Consider the following 27,344-nt stretch of genomic DNA (forward strand, 5'->3'; position numbering starts at 1 on the left):
TGTGTTTGGGAGCTCCGCAGAAGAGAATTAAGAGCTCTTATGCTTGTTTTTTTTTCTGTAAATTTTTTTTTCTTGTAAAGCTACAGACAAAAGGAAGATGCTGCAGGACCGTTTTTGTCATGACATGCATGATAAAAGTAGCCAGACGGGGAATGTCAGTTGGTGAATCATCAGAGTAGAAACACTAATTGCTAGCTAAATTCTCACTCTGTAATTCATGACGGAAGGAAAGTATGGTTGGAAAGTTGGTCAGAGTAAGAGTGGAAGTTTAGATCTCAAGGTTGTCCTCTCTCGTTCCCCCAAAAACCACTTCAGATTCACTGCACATTGGCATGCATGCATGCATGTGCATACGCACGGACTTGCTGCTCACATTAGATTTTCTTTTCTCATGGAATAAGTCGGGGCTTCGCTTGTGCTTCGCTACCCTCAGACTGAGTGGTCATTTTTATCTGAGCAGACGTGAGCAGCGAAGTGAAAGACCTGACAAACATGCTGCCAACAGTTTTACCCTCACAGAGACAAAGACACTGGTGTCCTCTGTAGGCATCGCGAGTACCGGGGCTCCCTTGTTTCCATAGGAATTCTGGGACACAGCGATGTGGGGATGGTCATATTTAAAGAATGACGTAATGCTGACCACATGGATTCAATTAGGGGTTTTTCTTTTAGTGGGGGAACAGATCGGCTCCACTTTATCTCTTTCGGGATGGCAAATTTCAGGCATCTTCACCATGATGCTGTTTCTTTGGTGTGTTCTTGATTTCAGTATTATTTTAGTGAAAGGCACTCATTTTCTATTGCTTCCTTTTGTTGTTATTATTGTCTGTGAAAGAATAAGTGGTGCTGTTTTCTGGTAGTCAATGCGGTGCTCTAGAGATGAAGCGATTGTCAGTGGCCAACAACACAATTTCTGCATTGACCTGCGATGACCCAAAATTTCCCTTCATGGCTACACGTTAGTTGGGTTGAGTTTAAAATACTCCTTGTTTAAAATCTGAAATTCATGTTTTTTGGGGGCTTCATTTATCAAATATTACTCTTTATTCCTTCTGCTTTATTTCACTAATAACCAGTTCTTCATTAAAAGGACAATCTAGGAACTACTTGCTAATTATATTACTGTACTGATGAAAGCATCTACGTACCCATGATGGCAGGTTTGTGCTAATGATACAGTAACAGGATGTAAACATTAGATGAGCTGTGATGAGACAGTAGAAAGAAAATAGTTCCTATATGAAAGTGCCGGACCATTTTAGTAACAAGGTCATGATACCAAGTTTGACAAAAAAATATTTGTTGGCACTTTAAGTACAACAAAAGAAGCTCCATTCAGTTCCATTATATTCAAGAGAAAGCAGATATTACTATAGCCAGTATAAATGACTCACAATCTAGTCAGATAAATAGCAATGCAGCCCAGAGGAACATACAAAAAGTTTGATTTTGGGTGAGCTGTTAACAAAGCCTGAAAGACTGGCACCTTAAGATGGGTTCATGTAATTGCTATTTTTGAGTATTACCGCTGGTTGACCTTTCAATAACAAGAAACAGGAACTGTAATAAAATGGGGCGGCAGCCTTATCGGAGATCGCCTCAGAGAGCCGTGACCTGCATTGAGTTTCCTGCACTTAAAAACTGAGGCAGTTTGGATGTCTCCGCTCATGTTCTGACATGTCAAACCCACACTGAGAGGGCTTAACTGGAGGCGTGCCGTTTAAAGACTCCTCTGCTCCAAACAATGGTTGGTGAAAGGCCCCTGTGCTCGGGATGCACTCTCCTCTCCCACAACAAGTGAGACATCCACAGCAGAGTGACGCTCTTTGTAAATGGATTGGAGAAAAAGTCAAGATTTTAACTGAGGATTTTTGTTTTTGTGGGGTTTTTTTTTAATCAACAAGTCAAGGGGAATTTTTGGCTCATTTCTCCCCGACTATGAGTCATTTATGCTTTTAGCATACATTTTGGAGAAATGAAAACCTAAAACATGTCCTATAACGACACTGGTGTCCTTACTGTTTATGCTTTGTTTCTTTTCATATTGGCATCGCCTGCAGCAAAAAGAAAAACCACCATAGCTGTGTAATGATGGTGTATGTGTAGTTTAATTGTTATGGTTTAGAGATGTGGAGGGGGTTACCTGTGCAAGGCGGCATGTAGGCTCCTGTATTAGAGATGGTATCTTATTTGGGAGGTTGAGATGGTAAGAAAGCCTTGATCCAAAACAGGAAGGTGGTCTTTGTTCTAATAGATGTTATGACACATAGCTGTGTACTCCATCTCTGTGGGAAATGGGCACAGCTTGTGGAGCTGTCATTTGTGTTTTTAGTTCTGAGGGTTCGCATTGTCCTTTATAGTGCTCTGCCCTTTTTCAGAGCTCTATTATCTAGTCAATGTCTCCAAATGTCACTGGTAAACCTACCATGCTGAATAAAGCCTGATAATAACTGCCTTTTAAAACAGTTCAGCAAAATCCCTTCCTAAGATTGGGCTGTACATTGAAACAGCCTTCACAGACTGCATTAACCGCAGGTCTGTTGCAATTACTTCTTCACACTTATGTTGTAAACAAATAAACAAAACTAGAGAAAACAAAATAGTCAGACAGATGGAAAATCCTTTAAATTATCAATCGATCCATCCATGCATTTTCTTAACCACTTATTCAAATCAGGATCAGGGGGCTGGAGCCAGCTGACATTAGCTGACAAGCAGGGTAGTCTCTTTTGGGGCTTCATCTAATATCGCCGTTAGTTTTTGGTTTAAGTTCCTTTAATCAAAGTGCTTCTACCATTGAACTAAGCCTGAAAAACTGGCACCTTAAGATTCCTTATACTCTGAATGCAGGGAACAGTTTTTCCAGGCATCCGCTGTAACCAGCAGATACCTGGTCCAAGATCTTTTGTGATGTTTACAAATGCAGATAAACTTTTAACAAGTGAATTCGTCTTCAGATGTTAGCTGATGAATTTAAGATTGCATTTCAGTAAACGGGATCCCACTTTTGCTCTCCGCATGGACCTGCATGCAGCTAAGGTTTGCTCAGATTTGATTGGTCGATTGGATTTGAACTAGGAGCGGACTATAGACTGAAACCAGAAAGCTTCCAGCACTAGAAATCACCAGAAGGTTCGAATTCAGCTCATTCATATGCAGATATGTTTCTGGAGGATTATAAAAAAAATCCTAGTTTATGCAAATTATTATCACAGAAATATGAGATGCACTGATTGTAATTTTCTTGGCTGATTTTTATTTCTCATTCATTTATTTATTTATTTATTTTTCGAAGTGAGGTGCTACTGATTCATTCATTTAGATAGTTATTTATTTTATTTTTGCTTATTCCAATTTTCTAAGATCTATAAGTGACAGCTTGTACAAAAAAATCTAACTAAAATCTACACTAAAATAAGTTATTAAGCTTCATAATTTCCCACAAACTGCACATGATAGACTCTCACTGAAAGAACTGAGAGTAACGTTACAGATAATTAGCTAAAAATGGGTTTCTATACATTCGCCTTTACTTGACATATTTTACCCTACCAAGCAAAAGCAGGTTAATCAGATTTATATAGCAACACAAATGCAAGTTACATAAATAATTTTCTGGTATGTTTATAACTTCATCAGATAGCAGCACGTGGACCCTTTGCTCTTTTTTTAAAACTTCTCTAAACAATTTTTTTTCTGTTCCTGCTTTGAGCGCTTGCTCATACCGAGGCTGTGGATACTGAGCTCTGGATAGCTTTAGCTTTAGCCACTCTTCCTTTATTAGCGTCTTTAAAATGTCCATGTTCAGCTGGGTGAGGGTGATTTAAGTGTCTCATTAGGTTTAAACATTTCATGGCAGTTCCTCCATGGTTTACTTTGGCCAACTTTGTGTCTTCCTCGGAGCTCAGTAATGGCTGTGAGCAACTATTAGCCTGCGCTGCTGTGCACATGTTGCACATGCATAATCAGACATATGTGAGGCTGTCCTATTGGTCACCAGTCAAGAACACAGAATGACTGTATCTTTTTAAAAATTCTACTTTTTTGAAGTTTTTTTTTTTTTTTACCTGTCTTGTCCAACAGCATTCATTATCAGAATGATGATTTGAATGCACTGTTTGCCAAACAGATTTGGTTTGCTTAAACTCTATAAATAATGTTTTAATAATTCATATAATTTTATTATTATTTACATAGGATATGTGTAATTTAGCAATGCCAAAGCTGACAAGCAGGGAGGGGTTGAAGTGTTAAGAGAAGAAGAGGGGGGGAGGAATGAAAGAAAGATAAAAGAACAATGGGGGAAAATAGGAGAAAAGGTAAAAATAAAAGGACAAACAGTAGAACACGACAGGCCAAATGGCCATATATTCATAACTACACAACTTTTTCACTAAAGTTGGCTCTCTCCATCTGCCATAAAACTTTGATTCAGTGGTTCTGGTTAACATGTGTCCAGGAAATCTTTTTTTTTTTTAAAAGGGCAACAACCCCACAATTCCTTTAAAAATGCTTTACTGTAATTGACTGCTGTGTAAGTCAAAATGCTTGCTGTGACTGGTGGAGCATTCAGCATAAAAACTTATTGCAGACTCTTCAAATTCAGCCGCTAGCAAAAGCTGTCAGTGCCATATTATAGCTGGGGGTCAAATAGAACTGAACGCATATCATCGCTTAGTACTTTTTGTGTTTGTCATTTACGTCCTCGTTTGTCTTTTTCTTTTTAGACTCTTTTGTCAACAGCCAGGAATGGACATTGAGTCGATCAGTGCCGGAGCTGAAAGTGGTGAGTAACTTTTTTTTGTTTTTGACAATCCTGGTGTTAATTTGCCCTCAGAGGTTTCATCTTACTAACAGCTTTAAATGTCAGTGGGAAAGCATGTTCTCTCCATGTAATACTAGTTTTGCATTTCACATGAGAGGGAACATTTGAGAAATTGGCTGGACTTTTTCCCTGGCACATAGTGGGTGATTTTTAATGAGATGCGTTGGCATGGCGATACAGGGTGGTTTTGCAGCAGGACACAGGATGAGTGACAGTTTTGGGCTAGGCCAGTGACACATCCTGGGTCCGCTCCCACCCGCCAGTGAAGCACACGCACAGCCTCTGCCAAATGCACTACTAACATCCTCACATGATTTAATGCCTTCCCCACATAAAGACTAGCAGCCTTGAAAGGCTCCGCTCTGCCGTTCTCCCAGTGGATATAATATTTTTCAGTGTTAGGTGAATTCATTGTTGTGGCACCTTGAAGAAGGGGAAACTTCAATGGGGGGGGATTCACAGCGAGCACAAAGACAAACTTCCTTTATTGGCTTCAAACACTTTTAAATGCGTCTGTTGCTTTTTATGTTTCTAAGGTGTTAATTGGCAGTTTCCATGCGGGGGTTTGTTAAATGGACCCGGTAAGACTAAATTAAGTGCCGCAAAAATAGTAATCATTCTTTTCAAAACTTTCACAGAGTTACCGTGCAGCGACAAGGTCGTGCTGAAAGGAAGTTGGTTACAACTCTCAGAAGCTTTTAAATATGATAGGGGGAAAAAAAGCAGGTTTTGCTTTCTTCCTCTTTGATACCACAATAATAGGGGTCAAAACAATTCCTGTAGATGAATTAAAACGATTAAAACCATGTGAGAAAACCTCTAATTTTTTTTCTGCCGCAACAGTGAGCTGTACTCTGGTACTGTTGATTTCGTGCTGGTGACTTGACTGTGGTTAAATCCTGTTTTATTGCCATCTTTTGATCATCGCACATCAGAGCTAAATGTCTACAAAGAAGAGTGAAGGTTCTGTAGTAGCATAATGCTGATACGGCATTTCGAGATCATGAATCCTATATACCAGTGGGCCACAAAGCCCAGCAGTTAAACAGCAGGAGAACGCTGGTTCTGTGGCACATTCAAAGCCTATTTTTTGACTCATAGCTTTTATAGCACCACAACTTTTTGCTAACTTTGAATTTATTCATAGCTTATTCTGCTGGGGTAACTCATGATATACATACTTCAGTTATAAAGAAGCTAGGCTAGGAAAAGACCTTGAACACACCTTTTCTCTTGTGCCTCAAACGTCCCTATAATTAGAACCATACCTGCTTTAACACCCACTAATGATCTGTGGAAGGAGAGGGCAATGGTGGGTAGAGGAGGAGCTGGAGAGGGAGGAGATGAGGCATGTTGCAGTCTTTGTTCTTCCCAGACATGCTGGCATCGTCAGCCCACCCTCAGCCATGCATCACCCCGAAGGCACTGCAGTTTGGTCTGGTCTAGTCGGCAGGGAGAGGTAGAACAGGACAGACTACAACCAAAGTCGGGTGTAAATCAGAGGCACTTGGACAATATTTCAAATGCACATGGCCTACGAAAGGGACCTTTACCCCCGTGAACACAAACCAATTGGAGTTTCTTTTACTGCCTACTACCTTCTAAAGTTTTTAATTTGATTTTCTTCCCCCTAGCCAGCACTTGTTTTCACTTCAGGCCAGTGTGTAATAAAAATCTACTTAGCAGAGAAGCAATCCGTCACAGCAAAAACGGAGTCACCTTTAGGTTTAGTGCAAAACTTTCATTACTTTTTCAAATAATTACACCTTGACCAATTCTAAGAGTAAAAAAAATAATAATAATAGAAAAATCACATCCACAAAACTACATTTTTTGTTTTTTGAATAAAAAACTTGCATACTGGTGAAAAAGTTGAGTTAGTCTTTTCAAAAATGCCTAAAATGCAGCACTTCTTCTTTTTTACTTATCTTCTTAAATTCACACACATTGAAATATATGCGCAATAAAAATGCCCAGAATGTCAGACTTTGATTTTTCAGTTGACTTCTGATGGTATGTGTCTGTAGAAAGAATAATCTCTAAAACTTCAGTGACTCATACAGCTAGGATTTAAGACTTAGCAGCCTAACTAAAATATTAGGAATGAAATAAGATGTGGAGATGGTTTTATTTCTGATATTATTGACCTTGATGCAGTGTTTTGCTTTTTGCCACACACAATTTGCACATACTGGGCTGAAAACTTGCAAAGCCTTTATGATTGAGGTTGAAGGTTCAGTTTTTTGGAAAGAAAATATAAAAAAATAAAACTCAAAACAACACGACTTGTGTAATTTCAATGCCTTTGTGGTAGGATTTTTTTTTCTTTTTCTCTGTCAGGTCACTTGAACCTGTACCTCATAGCTTTTTGCTCTTGGACTTGCAGGGGATTGTGGGAAACCTGTCCAGCGGGAAGTCTGCCTTGGTTCATCGATATTTGACAGGGACATATGTGCAAGAGGAATCGCCAGAAGGTAAGAGCCTGCTGAAGGAAGCGTGGGTCAGGAGGTGGATTACAAACATGACACCCAGCACAAAGATCAGAGCGTTGCAGATTAAATGCAGCATGTTTACTGTGGCTCTTTTGACCTCAGCGCCTCGGCTGCCGCAGACTTTCATATGTATTACATTGTTGACGATGTGTGAAAAGCTGGTTTTGTCAGCTTTCTGTTAGGATGGGACGGTTGGGTGACCATATTTGGAGGAGTGTAATAGGATATTTAAATAATGAAGAACAGCACTGGGTTTTTTTGCCGCTTCTGTGTGTATTTTTCTAATTAGCTTCCATTAAACTGTTTTGTTTTGGATTTTGTTAAGCTTCCAAATGCCGAGATTGTTAATTAGCTCAGTTCTATTTCTCCCTTCACTGAAAATGGTGGGAAAATGACAAAATGTAACATTTCTAGTAATTTGAAGCTCATTACTAAAACATGCAAGTAAAAGAGGCACTGTAAATGAAGGTTTTTGTCACAATCAGGTGCTTTTTACACATTTAAAGCACTTGATATGAAAGCAATCCTTTTTTTTTTTTAAAATATATAAAAACCAAGAATGCCCCCCTCTGGCCTGAAGACTGCGTCCTCTATAAATTCTAGCAAGATGTTGGCAAACCCAGAGTTAACTGATGATCTTTGAGGGGTTTGCAGTGTTTCATTTTAGTGTAATTATAGTGAGGATGAGACATGAAGCGCATAATTAGTTTCTGGCATTTTGCTGCACCATGGGAGAAGGAAAAAAATCCTCATAGCTTAATTAGTCCTTGAGAAATCAATGGTGAAATGCTGGGGGAGGGGAAAAAAACCCAAATCGACCCTTGTTGCTTTAATCAGGGAAATGTATCGGTTCATATATGTCTGTGTTCCTTCACATCGTTGCTCTGATACGACGTATCTGTCTGGCGAACACCGGGCACCTCATTGTTTCTTGCGCTTCAACACTGGCTTCACTCCAGACTGACTATTAACATTGCAGAGAAGCTTCACCCAGCAGAGGGAAGGTTCATCCGTCGCTGTTTCTTCACTGTTTTGTTCCTGGGCTTTTGCTATGATATCTGAAAAAAGGTACTGGGGTGTGTTACTATGGCAACGCCGGATGGAGCTCCGTTGGATTGTGGCTCTGTGTCAAGGTCTAAGCCTCCGTGTAAGCAGAGTATGCTTACTGCGTGTTAACCATGCCTACCAACTCACCGGCTCTCTGTAGGCTGTGTGTGCAACGTTATCACTCGCCTGGTTTTTTTCTCCTTCATGAGACGTTGAGCACAAATTCACATTATTCATAATTAGTCTTCATCACGCCAGGAAGAGAGAGTGTGGTAGTCTGCCTCATTTATTCGCAGCGTTGGCTTATTCGGGCTCTAAATAGAGACGACGACATTCTGGATGATTATGTAACTGAGATGTTTACTTCGAATTTCCATCCATGTTTTCTCCAGAGCCGTATGCTTTCATTACAGATACTGGTTTCTGAGAGTCTCCTCCGTAATCCATTCTGGAGTACGAACATGTTGCCAGCTTCCATGCAAACCCTTTTCTCTGATAAATCTTTGGTTTGCTCTGATCCAATCAGGATTCACACATACAGACGCAGAGTTTCTCAGTGCTTTGTCGGAATCTGCAAAGCGCTTTGACTTCAGTAGAAAAATATAAATAAATAAAAAGCTGACTGGTGGTTTATGAATCTCTCTCTCTCTGTATGTTTTGCAACCAGCATCCAGCAGGCTTTGAGAGCCTGTGCAAAAGGCTGGGAGAATCCCCGATTTGCAGAGCGGGCTAAAATGGACTTAACAGCGTGGAAGTGTGGCTCAAGTGGATATGTACTGCACGCTGACACAGGAATAGTGTCCGACTATTAAAAAGAAAAAAATCTGGGGCCCCGCCCACTTACATCTCCTCTGATGTGTGATGTTTAGTTCTGTGGGCTGGTTTAACAACACGATTTCCAACTTGTTCTTACTCAGTCGTTCCAAGGGTGCACACATCTGTTGCCTTCATCATAATTTTCCTTTTTTTTGGGGGGGGGGGGATACATTTCATAATCATTCGTAGACCTTTTTAAATCTGTGCCTTATTCAGTTTTTTGAAACGGCTTTTGGCATATTTTTTGTATTCATGAGACATCGTTTTCACTCCCAGGGACATCTCTAGCCTCACAACTTTCTCATTTCAATGTTTTTAATCTCCACAGGATCGAGAACCATTCAAATGATATGCAAAATCTAATTTACAGCGTGGTTCTCCCATTGGTGTAGTCTTTATCTGCAGCCAGCTTTGCTAACGGCAAGGAAAATCTATTTGGGCTACAAAAGAAATGAAGAAAAAGGGGAGAGAAACTCAAGGCTGTACGGGTGCTACGTTCTTAACTTTCCACCAGTTTTTCTGGGATGTGACTTAAAGCAGAACAGTTTCGGAGTCACGACACATTTACTGGACTCTGATGTTTATCTCCCATTGCTTCCTTTCCATCCTTTTATCATCTTTTCTAAAATTAAGTCTATTTGTCTTAAGATTTCATTTATTACAATCAGCCGGAGAGTGTTCGTGAAGCAAAAATCGGGCCTTTTCGTGACTCGTGGAAGCACAGTGATAGTGGCGCTGAACTGGTTCCCTCAGCAGCTGTGCATTTGACACGCTAAATGGCAATTTCTCGCCCACATAATTGGCTCCAGAGAGACCTGGTTTCCTGTCAGCATGTGATCCAGGCAACACCGTGTTCAGCAGGTCTAAATTGAGAAGCTGCACTTAAACTCAGATGCATATCAACAAACTTTTAAGAGCCATACATTTCATTTGCTTTCTTCTTCTTCTTTTTTAACTTATCAGTGGGTGTGAAATGTGTCTGCTGTCTTTCCTTTTTTTTGACAACCCCCTGGTGGTTGGTTTACATCCTAACAGACAATTTACACTTTGATTAATTGACTGGCTGTGGAGTAAACTTTTGGAATAAACATCTCTTCCTTTAGGTGGACGTTTCAAGAAAGAAATTGTGGTGGATGGACAGAGCTACTTACTTCTGATCAGAGATGAAGGGGGGCCTCCAGAATTGCAGGTAGGATCCTTACAAATGTCTCTTTAATCAAAAGCTGCTGGGTAGAAACTGTCAAGCTGACAGAGCCTGCTTAGAGACAGACCATTACTTCTCTACAGGACTGTTTGGAGCAGACAGCACTCTGTGGGTGTTCTAACAAAAGCAACAATGGATCAATGCAAAAGCCAAGTCGAGATGATTTTTGTGGTCAAAGAAACAACGCCTAATTATCTTATTAGTATGTGAAATCTGAAGAGTTATGGTTAATTTTTAGGAGAAAATGTGATGTTGTGACACTCGTGTTATGACAGTGCAGCCATCAGAATCTTATCCTCGATTATTTGTGAACCATTTGTGGGCCCAATTTTGAGCTACTGCAGGACTTTATTGGCTGTCTCCAATTTATATACTTTATCCAGTCTAAGAAACTATGAAGCTGAAGCATCAATGTCTTGATGCATGCTCAATCATTCAGGTAAGGAAACCCCAAAAAGTTTATTCTGTTCATCACTTCACCTACCGCCTACTGGTGTTGGCCAGAAGGGCCGATGGCGCGATATGGCCGCCTCGCTTCTGTCAGCCTGCCCCAGGGCAGCTGTGGCTACAACTGTAGCTTGCCTCCACCAGTGTGTGAATGTGTGTGTGAATGGGTGGATGACTGGATGTGTAAAGCGCTTTGGGGTCCCTAGGCGGGACTAGTAAAGCGCTATACAAATATAGGCCATTTACCATTTACCATTCATCTGGACGTAGCATTTTCAGTGGGAGAAACATTTCATCGCTCATCCAAGTGACTTCTTCGGTCTTAGCTGACCGCAAGTTTCCCCAACCTTCCCCAAGAGTACATTTGCAAAATGACTGAAACTAGCACCACTGGCAAACAATCATCGTGATCAAAATGCTATGTCCAGATGAACAGAATTAACTTTTTGGGGCAAAGACTCAATGATTCAAGCTAAAATTCACCTATCAAAATGATTCACTTCTCAAGTTGCTTAGATAATAGTCTGGTCTGAATCTATTAACACTAATATTTTAGTTTATAATTATCAATCAGAAATGTCCTTTGTAAAGCACGATGTTAGAAATGTAGTAGAGAAGTTAGAAGAACATTGTCATGCTACTTTATTATTTATACTTGAAGTAGAATAAGTGAATCCACTTAATTATGGGAGTGCCTGTTATCACAGGCATGCTTGTGTCAGCAAAGCATGATATCTGACAAATGTCCTTGTTACACCCTGTTTCCACCTTCACTCCGACAAGGCTCTACTCAGACCGATTTCCATAGATGGGAGGATTCAGTTTCCGATAACCAATCATGAGAGACTAACGTGCCCCCCCTCCCCACCCCATGAATGTAACCTAATTTCATGCCCACCTTGATGCATGCTAATGGCACCACACTGTCGTACAGCAGCATAAACCGTGAGTTTAGCCTGTTCCTTCATTTAACTGCTGTGCCTCAGGGGTGCCGACAACAAACATGCACTGGCCGTTTAAATTTAATATCGCTGTTGTGGCACAAAGCTTGACTACAGCCCATGGCAGTGATTGGCTAATTGGCACTCATGGGACACCTGTTTTTGTTACTGAAAAACTGCTGATTCATGACGTAATGTCCGGCCAATGAGTCGATTTGGTAAAATGTACACATCCAAAGAGCTTGACTCATTCAAAGCTGGCGGAGCTTTACTTATAAACCTATCTGAACTGATGACTTCCTTATGAGGTCACAGAGGAATGTGACGACATCTACAGTACCTACAGTGCCTAGCAGCTGTAAGATCTCAAACACATGAAGAAAGGGTTGGGAAAACAAGGGGCAGGGGTCGTCATACTCATTACTGTACAAAGTCAGGCTTCCAGCAACACAAGCTTGAAACATATCGTTTGATGACATGGACAAAGAGCAAATGGAGATTCCTTAAATTTTAGTAAGATATGAAAAAAGGTAAAGTACGTTTATGTATGTTTTTTTTTTTCATTTGACAGCAGTAAAAAGTCCGTAAAGGCCATCTTTTTAGCTTGAAATTTGATGACTTTTCTTAAAGTGTCCTGATATGCCACATTTGCACAGGTTGCCACAGAGATGGCCTACTTCTGATCTTTAAAGGATTATGACGCAGTCTCCAGAGAACGTCCCAGTTAAACAGCATAGGAGTGGTCAAAACTGACCAGAATTAAATTTTTAAATAATAATAATAAAACAGAATAATTAAAAGTCCAAACTTTAAGTTCTCCTTAACATTTGTACTTCATATGTACTTCACATCTTTCCGAAAGTCATCTGATGGACCGGATTGAAGTGTTCACCGGGTTGATTCTGGCCCCTGGATTTCTGTTTGACACTCCTGTCTTAAACCAATAACAACATATAAAAGGGGTTAGGGTTAGAAAAAATCACACTGATGTAAAGGCCTAAAAAACATATGTGTCAAATGTGTCAACTTGGTGTTACAGAGTTAATACATGTTTTGTGGTCACCCATAATTACAAACTCACAGAGTTTTATGTTGTAGCTGTAACGTTGGTTCCACTGCCCACTTCTTAGACATTAGGATTCACTCTTCCCATTCTCACTAGCATGGTTTCCAGCTGCAGCAGGCAGCTGTTTTAAGCATAATCTGTGATAAGCCCAGTGTATACTAAACAGCCCAGCACTAAACAGCAGTTGAGCAGTGTTAGCAACAAACACACAGGGGCACATTTAGCAGGTAGAAGGCTTTATATGAAACAGGACCCATTTGCCTGGTGATCAGAAACAAATTAATTGACTTTTTATGTTCACGGGTTATACTTACTGGCCCCAAGTTGGCTAGTCACAACATCTTTTTATACACTGACTAATATGTACTCAGTTACTTTGCACCCTTAAAGTAAATAAACTCTCTCATGTGAGTCTTTCTTGTAACTGCAGTGTTATTAATATTTTCTGTTGCTAAGCTTACATAGATTTGATGAGGGATTTAAAAAGATTCAAATGTAATAATCGGATTCCATTAAAGGCCCAAGTATCAAAACCGCCAGCCCCAGAAAATATACACAAACTTGCTTGTGGCTTCATTCACAGGGTTCAGTGTTTCCGGTGTATTTACCCTGCAGTTGTTTTAGCAGCTAGTGATGCCTGGCTTGGCAAAGCTCCGATTTACGCTTGCATTACGCTCGGCGAGATTAGGGAATAGAAATGAGTGCAGCTCAGTTGTCAGCTGCCTGTATAATTACTGGCATAATTAAAGGCCTCCATTATGTTCCCACTCGCAGGAGGCTGAGCACAGTTGTGGTTTGGAAGCTCGATTTGCCATTCAGTCCCTGTGGGGGTCTGGGCAAACGTAAAAGCTGAATAAAGAAGAGGGCATTACAGGAGAATAGTTTGTCGCTTGATTGTCACCGTTACTAGTACTGTGGAGTCAGCTTAGCCTATTTCCTGCTGTGGATGTTGAATCAGATTGATTCGCTCTGCTCCCCTGTTGGATCATAAACTATCCAGAAATTATGACATATATAGAGATGACACAGAAAATACACATTGTCCTGTATTATGGTAGCTGTGGGGATAAAGAAAGCAGATACAGATTCAGTAGTAATCATTATTCATTCAGTCTGTTCACCTTGGTCTGGTATCTTGCCTAAAAAACATGTTTCAGTGTCCTAAGATTGTTGCTACACTGCCCCCTTGTGTAGATATACATGAAGTACAATAACAGTAAAAGTGCTGCAACCTATTATAAGGTAAAATGTATTCATAAAAGCTAAAACAAATAATGGTTTCCATCCCTGTCTCCCATTATCCCTTTCAAAATAAAAAAAATGTATATTTTTGTGGTCAGTGCATTAGCGATAATAATGCAAGCGTTAATTTGTGCAAATGTTCTTGTGGTACCTTTATTTCTTTAACACATTACCTCTGCCCTGCCCTCAGTTTGCTGCCTGGGTGGATGCCGTGGTTTTCGTTTTCAGCCTGGAGGATGAGATCAGTTTCCAGACGGTCTACAATTACTTCTTGCGCCTTTCCAGCTACAGGAACACAGCAGAGGTCCCCATGGTCCTCGTTGGAACACAAGGTGCTTGCCCTGCATCTGATATGTATATACAAATGTTCTTTATTGCCTCTTACATAATGAAACTATAGCTGTTATATGCTATTCTTTAATAAGTGAGGTATATTGAATTTATATCTTAATGTCAAAAAAAGTCAGGAAAAGACCAAAACTGTTTTTGTGGTTTGAGTGCCGGCTTGTTTTTGTGCAAAGCGGACCTCTGTTGCTGTCCACAGATCATTAAAACACACCAGCAAAGCACACTGTTGCACATCAGTGCCCATCAGTTTTGGAAATATGGAAATATGTAGGCGTCTTTCAGATTCCGAGTATATATTCGGTACTTCTCTGTGGGGTTTATTTTTTGGTGAAAGCTGTTGACACTGGGTATTGCCAGCTTCATTCATGGAATTAAATGTTTGATCTTATTGCTCTCTTCTGCTAGATGCAATCAGTGCTGCCAACCCCAGAGTGATTGATGACTCACGGGCCAGAAAGTTGTCAAATGACCTGAAGCGCTGCACGTACTACGAGACCTGCTCCACCTACGGCCTGAATGTGGAGAGAGTCTTCCAGGACGGTGAGAGGGGGTGCAGATAGTGCAGATAGGTTAAACAGGAAGGTGTAAAGCGTAACTTGAATGTAATTACGTTTTATTTTACAGCCCACATTTAGTTCGGTATACTTAGTAAGTTGTTTATCCTGCAACGCTTCAGTCAGTCGAAAGAGCAAACACTTGTCAGCATTTGCTAATTTTGGAATACAATATGCTTAGGAACAATGTTGCAAACTTTGGATAGGCATTTTAGACTTTTGCTGTTTGTAATGACCTTCATCTAAATTGCCTTATTCCCAGGTTCCATTGCAGGCAAAACATTTAAATTAGCCTCATTTCAATTCCACTCTCAGACTTCCACTTAGGATTTCTTGACAGTTTCTTGAAGAAACATTTAAATTGCAGTTTTTCAAATACCGGATTTTGTGTAAATCCGACTAGGATATGCAATCCTGTCACCTCCTTCCAATTTTAGGAAACACGGTCCAATTTGGTCTAACTTGTATTTGCAAAACTATGAGCCTAGTAATTAGTGTAACCCTTATATTACACCCTCTGGAAACTGGCTCAAACTGGCAGGGAGGGCATTCACAGAAGATTTTTTCTCAAAACAAATGTAACTTAATAAAGCTGAAACTCACAAGTCGGCATTATTAGTGTTAGTTATTAGTTTCCTGTTTGCTGTGGAGGTGCTGAAAGGTGCAAAAGAAAATGAAGGGAACAGGAGGTTTGAGGGAATAAGCACATTTTTATAGCCTGGAAGGTCTAGCTGCCAGCCTGCCAATGTCAGCCAGTTTCCCCCTGATGCACAGCCTCCACAGTGTGATGCCGCTCCCTCACATGGGAAAATGTTGGATCAACTGAATGAACTTGGATCAACATTTTTCTTGCTTTCCCGTGTAACTTTGTAAAGACGGGAAGAATTTGTGTCGAAATTTCCATAATGACAGTTGTTTTTCTGTTTCTCTTTACCTCAGGCTACATGTAAAGTACTATAATATTTCACATTCAGTAACATATAATTGTCAGTACCGCAATTAGTCATTGTGGAAGTTAGATTCATGATCAAGGCTCGCATGTAAATGTGGACTTCATTCAGTTCAGCGTAAATGGTGGAAAAGCACCATCTCGTATATTGTCTCTTTTTCAAGTATCTGGAAACTCTTGAGTTTTTCCCTGAATCCATAATTGAAGTCATGAAACTGTTATTTGGAAACTCGGCTGCTTCAACTCTGGCACATTTTCCCCTCGGGCGGCAGCTCCTTTGAAAGGCTGTCATCCCTTCAGAAAACATCTGAATATGTAACGCTGTGTTCACTTTGCATTTCACTGACTGTTGATGCGCAGGCATGTTGTCTTCCCTCCCTGCCTTAATTGCTTCCTGAAGCCCAATTTGAAATAATTAAAAGAGATGAAGGGAGCGCTGGCTGTCTGGAGAAGTCGCCCAGTATCACTCGCACCCTCCTTCTGTATTTGCCATGCTGCAGCAGGCAGCCGGGCGTTATGGTCCCAGCTGTCAGCACGACTTCAGATCATCTCCCCTTCCCTCAATGCTAATTCACGTCACGCAGCCCCGAACATCACCTCCCTCCTTCGACGCCTCGCGCTCCACCCAGTGTGGAGCGAATTAACGGTTTACGCCACCACCGGCATAGCCAATCAGGCTGTTTGCGTAGTGACAATAGTTCCATTTGGCTAACATCACACTATAGAGCTCAATGAATGACAGCAAAAAAATAAAAGCAAGTGTCATTTTGTATGATTACTTTTCTTGGTAACAGAGGCACCTTATTTTCCCAGGAGACATGCATAAGCAGTATGTTCCTCATTACCTGCCTGGAAAACAAATGGCCCGAGGAGGTTTAGATAATGTGCGTAGTTGGGAGTGCTCATTTGATAATGAGATGAAAAGTAGTTTTCCTTCATTGTTTTTAGCACTCTAGAAAGACTTTTTTTGGCATTTGAATTCCTTATGCCTGAATGCGGTGATGCTGTAGTCCAAATCTACAGCGGTGAGACAGCTGATGTAGTCTTTCTTCTGTCTCTTGCTCTAATGCTGTCACGAGGAGAATTTTACACACATGTAACTTTTAATTGGTATTGAAAGAAATCCCATATGCAAGTAAACGCATCAATCTGCCATTTACTATAAATAAGTTAGAAAATTATTTCTGCTACTTCGAAAAGACCCTGGAAGTGCTCACTGGTGACTCGCATATCCCAAAGTGAAACTGTTTATCTGTAGCTGGTTTATACCTGAAACACATTCTTACAGTCATGTCTAAGACTGGTAGCTTGCCAGAGCCAATTCCAGTTAATCTTATTGTACAGTTTTGGATGCAGATGATCCTCAAAGGGCACTCCTCAAACTCTTTTAGATCCTGTGCACTCAAATGGGGAGATTAGATGTAGTCTTTTCTGCAGGTTTTACTTTCGCACTTTGTTGAGCAATGACTTTATTGTGTTATGCTGTAAAAGAAACCCATTGTGCCCATATGAGGACATACTCTTTTTTTTGTTTAATAACAAGAGGATGTATAATGAAGTAACAGCTTCCTGTTCAAAGAGGAAGTAGGTTTATATACTTATCGGGTCCAACTAATCAAATAGCTGGAAGAAATTAAAAAAAGCATCTCAGACAAGAGCTCGAGTCTCAGGAGATTCATAGTGAGTGAACTGAGCTAAAACCCCAAAGTGTTCTTCAATTTTAATAAATATAATATTTTTGTGTTTGATTTTATGTCTGAATCGAAATAAAAACAGTCAGTTTTATTTGTCAGACTGAAGCAGGTTTTGTCTGTAAAACACAAGGATGCCGCTGATGTGTGCTGATTGGTTGTAAATATTGTAACCAACCTATCAGCCGATGTATTCCCTCGATGGCGCTCAGTCTTGTTCAGTGACCATAACAGACAGTTTAAAACCATTAAACTAAAACAAAAACTTTTGTGTCAGAAACAGCTGACACACGAGCTCAAAAGGGAGCGCTATGGGTCCAGAAAGAGGCTTTTGGTTCTGTTATGTCCCTAAAACTTAAAGTATTTTACTAAAATCTAAACTCCATAAATGTTAAACATAATAAAAATTCATTTTATTTCTGTTTTTACTCCCATGAACATGATATTTTTTGGCTTAAATGGCCTATTTATTCTGGACTGTCGCAGACACCACCTGTTAAACCGGAAGTTGAAGAACGGGAATTCTCTATCTAAGAATTCGTTGAGGTTTCCCACTGTTGCTCAGCAACCAAACTAGTCTACATCATCACACGTGATCCTGGGTTTCACATTCTCACAGTGTAACCCACTAAATCCCTAAAAACTCTCCCAAGGTTGGCTGACCGGACTAGTTGACCGTATCTTGCTGTGTGTTTGCCTCCAGTTGCCCAGAAGGTTGTGGCCATGAGGAAAAAGCAGCAGCTCTCTATTGGTCCATGCAAATCACTCCCAAACTCTCCCAGCCACTCATCAGTCCCCGCTGCATCGATCCCCTCTGTTCACATTAACCAGGTAAGATCCAAATATTCACAGCCCACACTTAAATCCTCCACATGAATATGTAAAAAATCTCCAGTTTATGTAATTCTTCTCATGGCGATTGCTTGTATTGTTAGTGAGTGGGTAATTTTGTCCACATCATATTTTTCCTCAATTGACCTGGTTCTGTCTCCCCTGTTGTTGTTTTTTCTTTTCCTTTTTTCTTTTTACTATCCTCTCTCCTCCTCTTTCCTCCTGCTTTTCCTCTGATTCTGTCGGTTCGTGTTAATCTCTCTCGCTCCCCAGGCGGCCAATGGTGGGGGTGCATTCAGCGACTACTCCTCCTCCGTTCCCTCCACCCCCAGCATAAGTCAGCGGGAGATGCGCATTGAGACCATCGCTGCCTCCAACACGCCCACGCCCATCCGCAAGCAGTCAAAGCGCCGCTCCAACATTTTCACAGTAAGTATGCGACAGCTGATGCAAAGCAACACCCACTCACACTACTAGGAGGCATGTTGCTGAGCGCACTTTTTCCACCAGAGGGAGACAGGTAGCTCAAAATGCATAAAAAAGCCACCTCTCCTGCCTCCGATGCAGGCAAAGACAGTGTCTTGTTCACACAGCACAATGGGCAAAGGAGAAAAAGACAAAATAAATCTCATTAAATCCCTGAAATGCACCAAAAAATAAAAAAAAATAAAGAAATAAAATGAAACCTTAAAGCAAATATCAAAGATAAACACTGTGGAAGAAAAACATTAACTCTTTTCATGTCCTTTTTCTTTTCTAATTGGATGTAGTGAGTGCACATGAATTAAGTTCCTCATCTCACCCATAACAAACTGGGCCCTCTGCGCTGTCTAAATCTTTGACCTCCCTCCCCCTACCCCTCTTATTTTTGCTAGATTCTTTCTTTGCAGTGACTTCCCTTTTGGGGGAGAGACGGCAGCGACAAAACCGCCAATGCCACTTCTCCTGCCCCGATCAAGCTAAACTTTAAAATCCCAGCCAACCTGTGGCCCGTTTACACGCTGCTAATAATGCATGCTGGCACCCTTAGCACCCCTGCTTCAGACAGAAAGTGCTCTAACTGGCCACTAATCAACTTGCTGAGTCCCCATTTTACATTTGATTTCGATCGCTAAGATTAACTACCACACCAGTATCCCGACACCCCTGTCTGCCTGCTCTTTACCCCGTGTCCTGTCACATTTGCCCTTTGCCCTAACCGATAGCATATGTGTGCACTAACCACTCTAATTTCCTTAGCTGTCCTAAGCTTGTCTTTTACTTGTAGCCTCTGCCATGTTCTTCTACCCAGCCTGTTCCCCTTCTCCCCCTTTTTCTCTTCCCAGCCTTCTTCTTTGCTGCTAAGTCTTTCCTAAACTCGTGTAGCCCGACCTGGGCCTCCTTAAGCTCAGGGAGGTCTGCAAAAAAGTACAAATCAGCAAGCTTTAAAATCAATACAAACAATTCTCTAATGATCCCGAATTGGGGGAAAACGAATTCCCCTGCGAAACCAGTGTCTCATTCACATGCCATCTTTGTATGCAAGTTTTCAATTTTTTCTCTGCAGAACTTTTTGAGCTTTATGAGACAGAGATCAGGCTATGTGAGATTACCCCTTTCCCTCTCCCTCCCAGTCATATCCCCTTTCTTTCACCAATCTACCTCCCTCTCACCTCTTGCTGTCACCTTTTTCCCATCTCATTCCTATTTCCTCTCTCCTCTCTTTCTAACCAACTCCTTCTCTAACCCCCCCGATCTATCCTTTCCCCTCCTCTATTTGTCCTACCGCCTTCATCTTGTTGCCCCAGCTGCTGGGGAGCCACAGGCTTTGTGGCCACCGAGCAGTACAGGCTGTGTGCTAGCTCCCCTTGTTGTCTCCCTTCCCCCCCGCTAGGTAGTGACTAACCATGTCCACCAGAGAAATGAGCCTCTCCCCGTCCGCGTCATGGAGATGCCGAAGCACGCCACCTACCCAGTGTGGGTGCCAGAGTGGCAAGCCGAGCGGGAGTTTCAGCTCATGACCTTCTGAGGAGCAGCGAGCCGAGGGAGGGAGGAGGGAGGGGGAGGGAAGAGAGGAGGAGGAGGAGGAGGAGGAAGGGACGGAAAGTTGACGGGGCGATGTCGACATTTCTTCAGTGACACTCGAAGAGAGCGATGGGCTCAGGAGAGGAAGACTTGCTTTGCAAAAACCTCCTTGCCATTTTACGAAAAACAGCAGAAAGAGAAAATATTTCATCAACACAACAATGCCGAGGATGTTCCTTTCCTAGCTTTGCACGTCTTAAAAAAGAAATTGGTATCTGTGTTACAAGTTCACAAAAAGTTCTGCCGGTAGATCGCAGGTTGCCAGGCACAATCTCGAAAGTGGGTGAGTAGATTGTAAAGCAGATCTCAGAAGGCCTCAAGAGAAGCTCTCCAGAAAAATGCCTTAATGTCATCGGTAGACGAGCTCTGGCAGATCAACACTAGACTCTCTCTAGTCACTACATACGAGGTCCAGTCCTGTTATAAATCTGAGATAATAGTAACACATGTCACAATCATGGCACTGGCACTGGGACTCTTAAAAATGAAGAAAAATCCTTTGCGTTGTGCAGTTTACTTAGATAATACTGCTCCAAATATACCAGATATGGTTTACTTAAAAAGAAAAAGCCCCTTGAAATAGATCAGTGCTTTGCATTAGTACATTTAGATTTTTTTTAAAAGTAAATAAAACTCAAAGCTTTACATCAGAAGATCTTATCACTCCGTCTTTTCACCACCCTCACAAATCACCAAACCACAATCATTTCAAGCCAGTTTCCACCATAACTGTCATTGGCCACTAGGTGTCAGCACAGTACACGTTATTCTTTCCTAGTGCTTCCATAGTCAATAACTAAACAATGTGTTTTGTAGTCTGTCTGTGGTTTCCTGAGGTCTTCAGGCTGTCTGTCCCCTTTTTGTGTTGAAAAGCACACTATTGAGGAATATAAATGAATATTACAGCATTTTTATACTTAATTCCATCACTCATTCGACCCATTTATTAATGTGCGCCATTCAGTGTTTCTCCATTCCGTATTTCAGTCCCTGAACTTGTTTCTCGTGTGAAACAAAACTCCAACAACAACACAAACAATATTCATTTGACACTGTTTTTTAATATTTGCAGATTTGTGCTTCTGTTTCCAACCTTTCTTCAACAAAAAGGGCTTTCCAACTCCTTCCGAATTAGAAGAGCATGATGGTTAAAATAAAAAAAAAGAAAAAAAAAAGAGTCCCCCTGCTTTGCCAGTCCTGATAGAGAGGAGATTATTGGTTGAGGACTTTCAGCTTGTTGCTGCTTTACCCTCAGTGCCCTATTGCATTTCGGGTAATGCGTAGAACGTGTGGAAAACGTAGGACTTTGCGTCAAATGCAACCTAAAGTCGAGTCCACTCAAGTGTTTGAGTGCACTCAGAGTAGACTGTCTAATATCACAGCGTGAGACAAACTGTAGGGACTCTTGTGGAAATGCCCCATCCACCCCCTTTTTTGCCCTGCCCCACCCTCTTCTCACTCCCCCGTGCTCTCATTCAGACATGCCACACAAAAAACAAAAAACATGCTGTACAGTCGAGTCACTTTTGGAACTGTTACCCAGCCACCTAAAGGACACAACCTTTTCCTTACATGACATCACGCTGCCTTTTGCCATAAATGAGGACTCAAGGACTAGAGGTGCCAAGTTGTTTTTCTTTTTTTGTTTGTTTGTTGTTGTTGTTTTTTTCCTTTTAGATTTTCCTCGATTCATTTGGTCTGTTTTTATTTGACTCGCTCTCCTTTTCCAGGACGTTTTGAAGTACTGAATGGATGTTGAAAATGTGATCTAAAGGTATTAGCACAGAGGTGTTTTAGATTAAAGCAGTTTGGGGTAAATTTTATGAAGGCCTTCATAAAAACTAGTGTAGATCGTCAGGGTGTTGAGGTAATACAGAGGCATAATATACGAAAAACAAATGAAACTGGGTTGCACCGACTTGTATGAATGTAGTTAAACTTAACAGTTATTTTTCTTTTATTTATTTTTAATTTATTGGGTTGGGTTTTTTTTTTTTTTTGCAGATTCAGTTTTAATTTATTTTTTAATTTATTTTCATTTTCCTCGGTTTAGGTTTGGTACAGAGATTATGAACTCTTGCATAATCGCTTTTCTATCATGAATGGATTGACAAAAATATAGACTGCTGTATATCTTGTATTGTATTTTATTTACAATGGTACTCTATAAAAAGTACATACATATAAGGAATATATGAAATAACTGTCCATCCTATATTTTGTGGGAACTGCAATGTTTGGCTCAATCTGTTGAATATTTTGAAGTGACTTTGTGACTTGCTTTGTATGGTGTCTGTATAGAAGCTAAACAAGTCATCATAAAAAAAAATAAAATGTTGGAAAAAAATATAAACGCCAGAGTTGGTTTACTTGAACTCAGACTACCTCTTTTCCATTGGTGACTGGACATCTCTCATGTTCTGAGTGAGACCATACACACTCATGTCTGTCCCTACCTGTACCTCATCTCTTTATTTGTGTTGGGGTGGGAAGGTTATGATTAAACTGTTTCATGTCAAGTTTCAGTCGCTGTACCACTGGGTTTTTTCCCCCCCTCTCCACAGGCATTCCCGGGAGTTTTAATGCTGATGTATTTTAACTTCTCTGACACTTAAATTGTCTGACTTTGGCAGATTGATTTTGTGTCCTTCTAGGTTTTGCAGGCTGGAGGCTGGAGGAAGAAATACTACCAAAGCCTTTTTTTAAAGAAAAAAAGAGAGAAAGAAAAATAACCACTCTCCTTTCTTTCCTTTCTAACCTGTTATGACGTTTAACATATTGATCGTGCTATAAAAGCACTTACTATTTGACTATGTGAAAGGCACAGCTGATGCTGCAGTGGGTACAGCAGCAGGTGGTCTGCAGGTCCACTAAGGGCCCGCTCTGGGTCTCAGAGGGAAGGATCTACCAAAGGGTTTCAGGGCTGAGTCATGACTCAATGTGTGGTCGTCTCTGGTCTCCTCTGTGTTGAGATGTGTCCAGTGTGGTCTTGGTTTGGTCTCTATTTTTCTTTAAATTTCTTATTTTTTTTGACTTGCACGTCGGTGTTAATGCTGTTTGTTCCGCTGGTCTGCTTGTCTGTTAATTTGAAGCTTCTTTTGAGACTATTTTTTATTTTGCAACGCTTAGTTTACAGCAAATGTTCCGAACACCCTCTGACCCCCAGTCTCTTGCCCTCACGCACACACGCCCCAACACGCACGACCCCACCCAAATCCTCCTCACACCCCCACGGCTCCCATCTCGTGCTCTGTGCGTCGCTTCAGTGTCTGACTGACTTTCTTGTTTCCTTGCAGTCACGGAAAGCCAGTGAACAAGCAAAGAGCGTTGACAGTAAAACAGACAGCATAGGCAGTGGAAGGGCCATACCTATCAAACAGGTAAGCAGTCTTACTAACCTTTTTTTAAACTACATTTCCCACAGTTCCTGTGGTAAGTATGGCTTCTTTGGTCTGAGTAGAGGTTTAAAGTAATTTTATATTCAGTGATTTTGGAGAAAGGCCATATGCTACAAAATCCACTAGATGGCAGCACAACCCAATGTAACAAATGCTTTACAAGCAGGCACCGCTACCACTAAGATATGGAAGTCACACACACACACACCTATCAAAGTGTACACTTCCAAAAAACTAAGGCAGGATTTTAAACCCTGGAGAATTGATGAGTTTGGTTACATCTGACCATTGTTGAGTCATTTTGCTCTCAGGAAATGACACAATCTGTCAGGAAAAAAGAAATCAACTTAAACATTTCATTTGTTAATATTTGATGTGTGATTTTCTGAGCAGCACCTATGAATTTATAGATTATGTTTAAAGCACCATCGTTTAAAAAAACTTTGTGTACTGCAATTTTCAGGTCACAGTTTAAGGCTTATTAATGTATAATAAAGATTTTTGTGTTTTTCCTCAGCTGACAGTTCCTTAAAGGATATATCTTGTTTTGACTGTGGCTACTAAACAAACATTTATTGGATCTAAGAACATTATTTAGGGTCAGTCTGAGTATTTAACATGTCAGTCAACTGTAGATGACTCCAATCCAGTGAGCAACGTCTGTGAGCAATAATCCTATAGTTGAACCACTGACTCCACCTGATTGTGCTGAACTAATATTTTGTTCATTCATTCATATCTATATATTGTCCCAATAGACATTTTTTATGGAGGCATTTTATTTATTTTTTTTTGGGTGATGGTAAAAATGCTACAGCTTTAATTGACATGATTATTCCACAAACACTGCTGGAATATTAGTCTAATATTGGTTTGTTTTAAAAAATCTTCTCCTTATTATTTATTGATTTTTTGTGCCTGTGTTTCTTTATTGTTTCCCTATATTATATTTGTTTTAGTCACACGTTGCAGTGAATGGAACAGATGCACAGCAGCGAACCACCGAATAAAACGTTTTCTAAATCATTTCTAAAGGTCCGACTGTAAGGAGGAGTAAATGGCACATTCATTAGTAATCACTCCTGATTATATGAGGGCTTTTGAAAATAGGTCAGCATTCCTGTATTATCATCTTTACCTGCAGCTGATAGAGGACACTGTCCTTTCTTTTGAATGTTTTGCCAGACCTCCTCGTTCCCTGTGGGAGAAAATTGCCAAGGCTTTGGGTCTAGCTGATATAATGGCAGGGTGATGCTTTCTTAATCAAAAAATGTTCCTTTGTGTTTAAAGTAGATATAGTTGGCTATGAGGTGATCACTCTGTGGGCAACGATAGATGTTTGTGTAATAGATAAGGCTTTTTTTTTAAATTTTTTATTCAGCAATACGAGTTCAAATTATGGGTCTATCAGAGCACAGCAGCTTGAGAACAGCTAAAAACACCTTTAAAAATTTTTAATACTTCATGATGGCCGTTCTACAAAGATGTAATTTAAGTCTCAGCGAAGTGGCTGCGTTTTTGTAGATCTGTGTAATTCCCTGCAGACACTCATTAGTCCACAGGTGATCAGGAGTTTGATTTTCACAGATTAAACGAAATCCCCCTCAGAGCAATCTTTAGTGTAAACCCTTTCAGTCTTAGCCCGTGCATTAGTGGGACCTCCTCTCTAAAGTGCGCAGCCAATTTCCCTGAGTATCACGGCAACTTTTGGCAAGATAGGAACCGATGCTTTATCTAAAGAAAAAAAAACACTCCTTCTTTTGGATGGGTAGGGATGCAGTTCAGATACAGATGTGGAGGGATGGATGGAGTGTGTGTGTGTGTGTGTGGTGCTGGTGGGGGAGGCATGTGGAGGGGGGACTGACTAGCTGATCTCCAGGCCAGTGAAATGCACAATCAAGGAGATCAAAGTATCAATGTGAGCTTAATTACCACTACTCCCCGCACCCCCTCACACCATCAGGCCAAATTACACATTGCATGCCCCCCCCCCCCCTTCCATCTATAAAAATAGTGAGTGAGGATAACAATGCACTCACTGCTGAGGAGCCGTCAGCAGTTCTTCACCCCCCACACACCAGCGTACACCGACACACACACACCAGTGCACACACTTTCTCCCTTCTCCTGGTGTGTCACAAAGGGCCGGCCTATCAGTCAGCCACAGTGGCAGTTTGCAGCTTTCCTCCTGGTAATCTGACAAAAGGAGAGAAAGACACTATCTCCTCTGTGTAGATATCACAATTGTGTGGACACAGAGAGCGCGTCTGACGACTGGCCCGTTTCCTTATGTCGCACAAGCTTGACACACTCATCTTTTTGTGTGCGCGCGCGCGCCCGCATGTGTATGCCAGTGTCGAGGGGAAGCACTGGACTCCGCACCTCTCCTCGTGATGTCACACTATCCCATAAAAGACCTCATTTTCCAATCTGAGACAGAGCCCCGATGATTAATTCAATTAAATCGTATGTCAGGCTTCCAGTTATTGAAAGTGACCTGATCTATGATGATATTTATCACAGTCGTAATAGGCAACTGTTCACATAAAATAACAGAAAAATTAGTGTGCATGTGTAGATTTTCGCATAATTGCTTTAGCATCTTTATCGATCTGCTTCACGGCTCTGATAAATAATTTGAAGCTCCACACTGATTGCGTGTATAGATTTGTGTATGCTTCAGTAAGATCACAAGATGAGGAACATATTTGCTTGTAAAACATGCATTATAAAGTTGCTAGAGGCCCTCTGAAAGCATCATTTACTTTGTATGATTAGAGACACATTTAAAAAGTGTTTACAGTTCTTTTATTGACCATATTGAGAGAGAGCCCGGGCAGTCAGCAACTAATCGATTAAAAGGACACAAGTTTCTTCCTGGACAAAAAATCCTCTTCAAGTATGAATAGTTACAAAACAGTTAACAGTTGCTTTTGAGCATTAAAAAATATATATAGTTTAAATTTTAATTTAATGGCTTGTGTTTTCCCCCTCCTCATTTTCCATCAAAACTTTAAATGGTTTCAAAATATCGTTCTCATATTTTGATTCATCTTCTCTGAAACCTTATGGGTTCTTAAATGTATTCCAGTACAAGTAATTCAGCAATACTTCATCTTAATAAACAACAGGCTTCGGCAACACGATCTGACAGAGCCGGCCTGCTCCCTCATTTTTCAAAGCTTACATTTGGATTTTCTTTTTTTCATTATAAAAATGTTATTTCTACTCTGTAAAGTAAAATTCAATTATTTCAGATGCAGATTTGTTGATAGGATATGAAGCCTGTACTTATGGGCACCAGCGTGCAGCCCAGTTGTCAGGACAGTCAGGATTCATTTGTGGGGGTGGGGGGTGGAGGGTCGTGGCAGATGAATCAGGGTCTGGATTAAGATGATTGTCGGCAAACAGCCTGGTGCCCAGGTCACC

General features: G+C 40.8%; 1 protein-coding gene across 4 annotated transcripts in view; it reads left to right on the top strand.

Moving 5' to 3' along the window:
- agap3 (ArfGAP with GTPase domain, ankyrin repeat and PH domain 3) overlaps window positions 1-27,344 on the top strand; it is a 119,922-nt gene that overhangs the window by 50,002 nt on the left and 42,576 nt on the right. For all 4 annotated transcript variants that reach the window (XM_031737852.2, XM_039602194.1, XM_031737853.2 and 1 more), the window contains exons 2-9: window positions 4,728-4,786; window positions 7,212-7,299; window positions 10,284-10,369; window positions 14,271-14,412; window positions 14,834-14,968; window positions 18,326-18,453; window positions 18,727-18,882; window positions 23,814-23,897. In XM_031737852.2, coding sequence (XP_031593712.2) covers window positions 4,728-4,786; window positions 7,212-7,299; window positions 10,284-10,369; window positions 14,271-14,412; window positions 14,834-14,968; window positions 18,326-18,453; window positions 18,727-18,882; window positions 23,814-23,897 — 878 coding nt within the window. The remainder of the gene's footprint in view (window positions 1-4,727; window positions 4,787-7,211; window positions 7,300-10,283; window positions 10,370-14,270; window positions 14,413-14,833; window positions 14,969-18,325; window positions 18,454-18,726; window positions 18,883-23,813; window positions 23,898-27,344) is intronic.

Source organism: Oreochromis aureus, linkage group 18 (genome assembly GCF_013358895.1).
Source record: "Oreochromis aureus strain Israel breed Guangdong linkage group 18, ZZ_aureus, whole genome shotgun sequence".
NCBI classification, from domain to species: domain Eukaryota; kingdom Metazoa; phylum Chordata; class Actinopteri; order Cichliformes; family Cichlidae; genus Oreochromis; species Oreochromis aureus.